The sequence below is a fragment of the Limulus polyphemus genome, unplaced genomic scaffold (genome assembly GCF_000517525.1).
Source record: "Limulus polyphemus unplaced genomic scaffold, Limulus_polyphemus-2.1.2 Scaffold1320, whole genome shotgun sequence".
Lineage (NCBI taxonomy): Eukaryota > Metazoa > Arthropoda > Merostomata > Xiphosura > Limulidae > Limulus > Limulus polyphemus.
The window spans coordinates 248,455-257,617 of NW_013666930.1; the positions used below are offsets into that span (position 1 = coordinate 248,455).

At 31.1% G+C, this 9,163-nt stretch overlaps 1 protein-coding gene across 4 annotated transcripts in view; it reads left to right on the forward strand.

The window, feature by feature from the left end:
- Positions 1–8,304, forward strand: part of LOC106463081 (serine/threonine-protein kinase WNK1-like) — a 110,824-nt gene extending 102,520 nt beyond the window's left edge. For 3 of the 4 annotated variants that reach the window (XM_022390491.1, XM_022390494.1, XM_022390492.1), the window contains exons 19-21: positions 1,691–2,653; positions 4,447–4,529; positions 5,203–8,304. In XM_022390491.1, coding sequence (XP_022246199.1) covers positions 1,691–2,653; positions 4,447–4,529; positions 5,203–6,097 — 1,941 coding nt within the window. In that variant the 3' untranslated portion in view covers positions 6,098–8,304. The remainder of the gene's footprint in view (positions 1–1,690; positions 2,654–4,446; positions 4,530–5,202) is intronic. The other variant, XM_022390493.1, reaches the window with a different exon arrangement.
- Positions 8,305–9,163: the final 859 nt, after the last annotated feature.

A 9,163-nucleotide genomic window follows, 5' to 3' on the forward strand; every position in this document is an offset into this window, starting at 1 on the left:
AACAAATGTTTAAACAACCCTATTCAATTATGTACCAGTTGCCCAGTCTCAGTTTCTTTTTTGTGAGTGTAAAACACTTAAATACACTTAGTTTTATTGTTTTATAAGCCTTTGAACCATGTCTAACTAATGATCCTGCCACATAAATTATAAATCACTTGGCGAAAATGCAACTTATGTTACCATATCAAATTACATAATACACAAGCTGCTCACAAGCATACCTTATGAAGAATTGTTTTCATTATCTCACACAAGTTAACATTATCTAACCTACTAAGTTTCTAATTTTTACATTTTAGTTACTTTTATAATAATAACTAAAGAATACACAGGAAAAACTATAAATATAGTATTTACCTGGGTCTTCTTTCTTTTTGCTGTTGGCTTTCTATGAAACTTAAGCTTACTTTTTTATATTAATGGTACTACTGCAATAGATTTTTTATTTAATTAAGTAACGCACATAAAAACACAGAATAATAACATACAAGAAGCAGACAATGTCCTATACCAACATAATATTTCTTACTTTATAAGTATGAGAAAAAATTAAAAATTCAGCTAAGCTTGTCAATATGATTCCCAGGGGAAAAAATTTGAAACTGAACAATGAAATAGACAATGTCCTGTACAGAAAACAACTAATATAATATGTCAATTGATAGATTAAAACTTTGGATTTCCTTTAGTTATAAATAATATAGTATAAAACATCAGAGAGAAATATTGGCAATATAATTTTCTAGTTTATAGCATATAAGATTGACGGCTATCAAAATTATGCTTTGCCTCAGTAATATCTATATTATAATAAGTAATTTATGTTAAATTTTATACTTATTGAAGGTGTGGTAAATGAATTAGAGAAGAGGGAAGACCCAGAGAGCAAATGTAACAAATCTCCTACTAAGGGAGGTTGAAGGTTTTTTTTAAACATTTACTTATCAAATTCAGAACTTAATACTTATATAATATTAAAAGTTGATTTATAAAATTTTGAATGTAACTGTGTTAAAGGTTATGACATACAAAAGAGTTAATGTATGTTTTTATTTTAACAATGGAAGACTAAAGTTTTCCCTCCAACATAATTTTACATCCTGACTATAATTTGGTATACAAATTGTCAAAAGTTCCTCTCTTTTTTTTCATAAGCATTTCTAAGTTTCAACAATAATACATAGCTTGGTCATGTATTTTTATAACCATACTGCATGAGGGATAGATATGCTGATGTAGTATTGAAAACTTTGACATACTCAAACTGGACATGCATTATAAGTATCACACCAGTTATGGGTATTTATTTGCTATTAAGTTTCCAAAACTGCTTAGTTCTAATTATTAGTTACCTTGCATTGTGATTAACCTTTCGGTGCCATTTCTAACTGTTTGAAATAATGGACTGGGTTAATTAATTTAAAGTTCATTATTAAAAGCTGAATTTGATACTACTGAACACAATAGCAGAATAAGCATTGTAATAATCTACAAGGTGTTATATGTATCTAAATATTATTTTTTTTGTATTTTTCAAGTTAACAGCACTGAATGATCTGCTTGATTTAAAGTTTAGTTGCTTTTAGTTGTCATTAAACTAATCATGTTTGTTTTTGTTTTTTTATGTTATAATTTGTTTTGTTTTTGGTTATGATTTTTGTTTTTATTTTATTAACATAATCATCAGGACCCTGACTGCAGAGGAGCTGGAACCTTCCCAGACACAAAATTTCCTTTAATTCACTTCCCATTCATTCGTGAACATCGTTCTCAGAGTGACTCAGCTGTTTCCAGAGACTGTTTTCCAGTTTCAGTTATCCCTAAAGTTACAGACATAATATCAGAAAACAGTAAATTCAAACAGCACACAGGTTTAATAGGTTCTCCAGACACTTTTTCTGCCAGTCCATATAGGTCTGTTTTATCAAGTATTGAGCATTTAGCATGTGATTCCCCAAGCTCAGATAATAGTATCACAGGAACATTGGGTGGTTATGCAACTTTCCCTTCCATAGAAACTGTGTACAACTTCAAGAAACACCATACTGGAGATAATGTTCCCAGAACTTTAGAAATGGCCCTGGCCAAAATAATGGGAAGCACCAGAAGTGGTCATCCTCACCTATATAACTTACCCCCAATCCTACAAAGTGAAGGTTTTGAGTCTCCTGTACCACCAAAAACAAATGATTTGCCAACTCACATGACTTTCTCCCCTATTCCCCATGCACATGATAACCATGTTGTACTAAATCCTTTCCATACTAATTTAAAGTCACATGCATTACAATTAAAAGATGCTGAAACCCAAACTAACAATGTCTTCTACAGAAATGTTGCTGTCAATACTCCAAGACAAAGAAGGATCCAAAACATAACTAACTTGCATAAAACAAAAAGTGAGACATCTCTTAATTTTTTGGAAAATAATAGAGAAATAAACTATATTAAAACTTCTGGGGTTATCAGATCTACTGTTACCCACCACCCTTTTAGCCTTAACAAAAAACTTGAAAACATTCCTAGGGTCAGTAGTGTATCAGATTTGTCCAAGTTGTCCAAGAGTCCGAGTATGAATGATGTGTCTACCCCAGCACGCAAGAAAAACATGCTTGAACTTGGGCGCAGTGTTTCATTGGGAAAGTTTTTGGTAAGCCAACTAATATGTGAAACTAACCCTGGCGGGAAACTTGTAACATTCTTGTCTTGGCCTGTGCTCTTTGATGCTTCACAAAGTTTGTTTTTACAAGTATAAGCATCTTGTATGAAAATGTTTTCTCTCTTTCTGTGTTTTTCTGAGCTTCTTAAAAACTTAGTAGTAATCGTGAGCTGAATTTACGTTGTGGACGCGGAATTATAAAGAAAAAAACCCCATATTTAAAATGAAAAAAGTGTTATTCTAGGGTAACAAAATTTCACCAAAGTTTCATTGAGATTTGTAAATTTTATTTAGGAAACTCTGAAATGGTATTGAGATTTCAAAACCCATATTATACTACATAACCTAAATTACTTTTTTTTTTTTCATTGATTTAATTTAATTTCTTGTTCTTTCAATATTATTAGATCAGTAATTTGAATAAAATACATGTCATTGTGCAGGATACTGCAATATCAGTGAACTCTGTCTGGAGCAGTTCATGATTGCAGTAACTTAATCTAATGTTGAGAATGTTGGGAAACATACTGAACTTCTTCAACAGTTTGTAAAAATACCCTTGCCATATTCCAGCCTTTGTGACATGCTGACAAACATGATAGTTATGTTGACAGTCTCGTATATTTTAGAGAGAGAGAGAGAGAGATGAGAAACAAAGCAGCTTAGATGTGTAGCATAATATGGTTTTGAAATATACTGTACATGTTCAAACTTTTCTGAATAAAACTTGTGATTCATAAGGTGCCTTTGGTGAAATTTTGTTCTTCTGAAACAAGCAGTTTTTAAGTTGTAATCACCTTGAATGTGAGGTTTCCTTTATGATCACCCTATATTATATAGTATAATTTATCATCCAAGTTAATCTTTTGAAATTTGGTTTCTATATTTAAACTTAAATATAAAATCTAGCGAAAACTTGATTTCGTTCTGAGATCATTGATATTTTCTGTCTCTGGTATGTTAAATCAGTGTTTCTGTATTTCTGTTTGCTGTGTACCTACTTGCTATGATTTAATTATTCCTGTTGCTGCTGTTTAGCACTAAATACTGTCTTTCTCCTTCAGTGTTAGCTTATGCTACTGCTTCTCTGCTGCTATATAAATTTGTATATGTTCTAACGTTATCATTGGCCTTAATAAAAAGATGAAATCTAATACTAGTCGGTAGATTCTTATCAGTGACAGCTTATAACTTTATTAGAATATCTTGTTATTGAACTATTTTGTGTGAAATATCAAAGTGCAGTTTGTATAGAAAGAACCAGTATTAGCCAATTTTCATGCATATTTCTTGGCTGAAAAAAGAACACGTTAGCATTATTAAATATGCACCATTTTCAAATAAAATATGTCGGTCAGCTTTGAACATAAAGATTTATGAACTACTGGTATCAACTGTTATTTGACCTTACAGGAGACTATCCAAATATTATAGTGTTCGATATAATTTTGAAAAATGTTAGTATGTTTTATTTTTGATTTGATTGTAACTCAGTGAAGAAGATCCTTTTTAAAATATTCATTACATCAGTAAATTCTGTACATTTCAGTATCTTTAACTCTTTATTTGTGTATAAAACTGATGCTCTGAAATTTTTTTTATGGCATAATATTAGGAACAATCCTATGTTTCCTCATTATTTAGGCTTTAATATATTTACACAATATACATGAATTTACAGTATATATATATATTCTTGTTATTGTTAAAAGAAGTCAACTATAAACTTAAATGTATCTTACAGTATCTTTGGGCACATTCTCTCAATTTGTTTTCTGCCTTAGAGTGCTCTAGCAAATGATGACCGACAAGATTCTGATTTTGAGGATGATGACTCCAGTGACGAGTATTTACACTTGTTAGAAAGGTATGGTTACTCTAAACAAGGTTACAACAAATAGCACGTTTTTAACATGTCTGAGTAAGTTAACATAATTTGCTATTGTACAGATTTTGCAGAAAAACTATGAGTAGACTGTTAGACGTAGTGTTGTCACATGTATGAAACTTTAGGAAGAAAGGTTTAGAACAATTCACCTTTTAAACTGTTAACTGTATTTAGTGACACTATGAAATTCATTGATATGTATTTAACGTTCATTGGTATCGATGTGAAATCAAAACCTACTTTGAAATTTTTTATATAGGTGATATTTTTTTTTACATAGTATTAAAACTAAGTATCCAGTTTGACTTAAGTTTCTTGGTCTGGCTTCATTTGTTATCTATTTCTCTTAAAGATATTTCAGTTGAGTTTGATGAATAAACAGTTGAAAACAACTAGTGAAATTTAGTGTGTTCTGATCAATGAAATGGCTTTCCTCTTTCTCTGCTTTAATTATTACTTTTTTGTTTTAAATGCACACTTTTGATATGTCATTAATTAGAGAAATATATTTTGTAAATTAAGCTCTATTTCACCTTTGGTTTTCTTTCTGAATAGATAGATTTTTGAATTACATATAAATGCTTTATTCTGGTGTATAGTATTTCCTGTTAAATAGCTTAACATTTTTTCATTGAGATTGTATTTGATTTAGACAAAAGAAAGAAAGGGAAGAATTGAAGAAAAAGCACCAGCTTGAGTTAGCTGCCTTCAGACGTATAAGAAGTAGGCCTTCAAGTGCAGATGGTCACAGACATAATGGTAGTTCCACACTAGCTTCTCTAACTGGTGTGAGATATCAGCCTGGTAACGGAATAAATTATGACATGAGATCAAGTCCTGAAGAGTTGCAGCACAAAGCACACTTCCAAAGTATGCACAGATTTTCTGCATCTCGACCTACAGACCTACAGTTAAGTCCACCACCAGGGTCATTTCATTCCCTGGGGAACTCGTACATCGAACCTTTTCAGCCTTCTTATGGTGGTAGTGCTCCAGTACCTATTGTGAACACCAGGCCAAACTTTGGTTGGTTTGGCTCTGGCAGTGCACCCTCACACTCAAGGACATGCTTTACTGATGATTCAGAATATCTACAGCGCTCTTACTCAACAGAACTTCCAGAAGAAAACTTGAGTTTCCCACCAGCTAAACCCTTATCTGGAAATTTTGCAAAGTCTCTCTTAGATTTAGTGGCATGTGCTGGCCCAAGCAGTCTAAGTAATATTCCTACCAGCACTGAATCAAAGATGACTCTGAATCAGATGAAACAAAAACAGAAAGAAAGAATGGGTGAAGGTAGTGTGGCTGGTTATGGAAGCACCCCTCCTAGTTGTGCCATGTCTCCAATGACAACACCCCTCTCATCACCTCTGTTATATCGACGTATCTTCCATCAAGGCACTGGTGTTTTACCACACCATCCTGATGTTGCTTCCTCTCCTATGAATTATAACCAGTATATGGATGCCATACCACTGACAACAACAAATTCATCATTCATTTCATCCAATCAAGCTTTCAATGCAATGAATACTCCTTATCATTAAAATATTATTAAACCATTGATGTGCAAGAGATTTTAGAAGAATTAAAAATGGTGCCTTTTGTTTCATTAGAATCTTAATTTGAGGGTCAGTTTAAACACCAAAATAGCATTTGCTTGCTGTTGTGTGTTTATTCGTTAGAAAACGTGTTTTGATTTATGTAATAGTTTTAATATGATGACTTTATATCAGTGTGGGATTAATATTGGATTGCTGCTGTTGATGGATGTAGCTTTTTGGTATTATTGTATAATTATTTGTTAGTTCCTCAAATTTTAATCTAATAACAGTTCTTATTGTCACATCTAGTTGATTTAACATTATATGTAAAATATTTTCATATATAAATGTTCAAAGTTGTAATGAAAGTTTAAGCTGGAAACAGCACTGGATATACTAGATCGTGAAATTAATTACTTTTTTTTTTGTAGCCTCCCTGGTTTGGAGGAAAGTCATATGAAACCTCAGAGTATTGGACAACAAAATATTTTTTATGTTCTTTCATGGAAAAAATTTTAAGTTTTATTATATATGTCAAAATAGCTGAAATGTTTAGATATATGAAATGTGTGTTAGATACTTGAGATAGTTTTTCTTTTGTAAGCAAGACTTCTTTTTGTTATTTGTTATGAAATTTGTATTTTATTTCATTGGACATAAGTTCATGAAAGAATGTTTTAAAGTATAAGAATAGTTTTATGTAAAGCTAGTAAATAGTCATTAAACGTAAACAACAAAATTATTTTTGGTCAACTTAATTTGTTTGTTTACAGCTACTAACATTGGTGTAAAGTGGGCCATGGGACAAATAATGCTTTGCCTTCTCCCCAATTAAAACTTTTTTTCCTTGTTTCAAAATATGTTCCTCTCAATTCCAATAGTCACAATTTCGAATATCAAGAGGTAGAAGAAATATTTGTACAGAGGAGTATGTATTTATCAGAAGTTGGGAATTACACATCTGTAATACTAGCAAACTTATCAGAGGGGCCGCTTTTTTAAAATCAATAACTATAAAAATGTAAATTAAGGTTTGTTTTACTAATTTTTTTTAGTGAAGTAGCATTGACCTTGTTCTATGGGAAAATGATGTGGAAGTGATGATCTGTACAAGTGTTGTATTGGTAGTTAGATACGTGTAAACAAAGAACAGCAGCATAATACCTTGAATGAAATACTGGAAGATAATTATATGTTTGATGTATATTGTATGATCAAGTTGTGAAAGGTTCTTGGTCTGATTCTGTGTTTTCAAACAAAAATAGTCTTTTGTGTCCTGTGATGTTATCCTAGTAGAACACCTTTAAGAATTTTTTTTATATGTGCTTTTCAAGTTATCGTTAACACTGATTTCTGTAGTACATACTTGGAAGCACATTACTCACAGAAATGGCATTATAAAGTTTTCTAAAGTCTGATGCATAATTAGAAGTTTCTCTTGGTACTTATTTTATGGTAAAGTTGAAGATAATTTAATCTTACAAGTACAAACTACAGATCAGGAAGTGTGTGTAGAAACTTGGCTGGAATATAGAAATAGGAACCAGCTTGCTTGAAAACTGTACAAAAAATAAGGTATATACTTTGTCACAGAAACTTTAATAGGTCCTTTTTTTTCTCAGTCACAGTGTTCATAAATGTGCAATTATTTCCTGCTGTTTATTGAAACTACTAGTTTCTATTGCAATGTTAGTTTGTTGAGCTTTTGAGCAAGTACCATTTATTGTACAGTGGTTTTAGTTTTAGTAAACTGAAATACTTAATGATATTTGTAGTACGTAATCACTGCAAGGTTAATATTTGTCACTCTTGTCATGCAAAATAATGCAAAGATTCTGTAAGTTATTTCTATATAGCAGAAAAGGGGGTACAAATTAATAATTTTGTAAACATTTTGTTGATATTGGCCACTTTCAGCTGTTTATCTAATTATATTGTAGTTATTGCAGGTATATGAAAGTATTGTAAAAAAAAATGTTAGCTAGCATGGGTATGGGCAATAAGTTGCATGAGTGTATGTACTTGTATGGATGCTGAATTAGTGGGTAAAACTGATGCTTTATTCATAAAATGATCCCATTAAATATGTATATATATATATAAATATAATATAGTACCTTAATCCCTTCAATGGAAATATTAAAAAAAAGGCAAAAGCCTTTGTTTCATTAAAATTGGGTTTGCTCAATAAATAGTATATCTTCTCCTTATCCTGGAGTAATCTGTATTTATTTTGTGTACTGTGGTTTAGAGATTGATTTACACACTATTAAATAACGTAAATATAACTGCCACCCCGAAAAGTAGAAGTTATATTTACTTAAAGAAATTAATGATGGGGCCACTCCCTCTTGCGCGCGCGCGCACATATAACAGAAAAATATATTTATTTCAAGAAAAAGATGGGGCATCAGGTAAACGTTTAGTATAAATATAGTAGTTATTTTCTCTTTAGTTTAAATCTTTTGATTATTAAGATTAATTACTATAACGTATTTAAATATTAATGTTTGATAGTCAAGTGTTGATGCTTTATCTACAAAGCTTTAAGTAAACGAGCTTTGTTAAATCATCCAACAATGTATGAATAAGTACTCAAACTCATAAGTGGTCCAGATATTTTCATTACACCGATAAGAACGTAATTGAAGCTGATATCTAAAATACACAACAAATTAGGTAATGAAGTTTGAGGTAAGTAAAATGTAAATATTTTGTGTTAGCGAAAAATAAACGTTTTTAAGATTGATGAATGTATTTCTCTATTTACACGTTTTTATCTTTAAATTTATTGTTCACTGCTGTTGAGTCCCACTTACTGCATGTGACTAACTAACATCTGCGGTCAAATTAATATCTTTATTGTAACAGTACTTTTTAAATACAGTATTTCTAAAATATTACAAAAAGAATTATAATTGCCAACATCGAAATTTGTAAACCCATTTGTCTTAGGCCTAACATTAGTTAAGCCTTTAATTAAGTACGGCCAGCATTCGATAGAGATAACACTGTCACTTGTGTACGTTTTTTGCTTTAGTTTTAGTTAAAGCTAAACTTTACCGTACA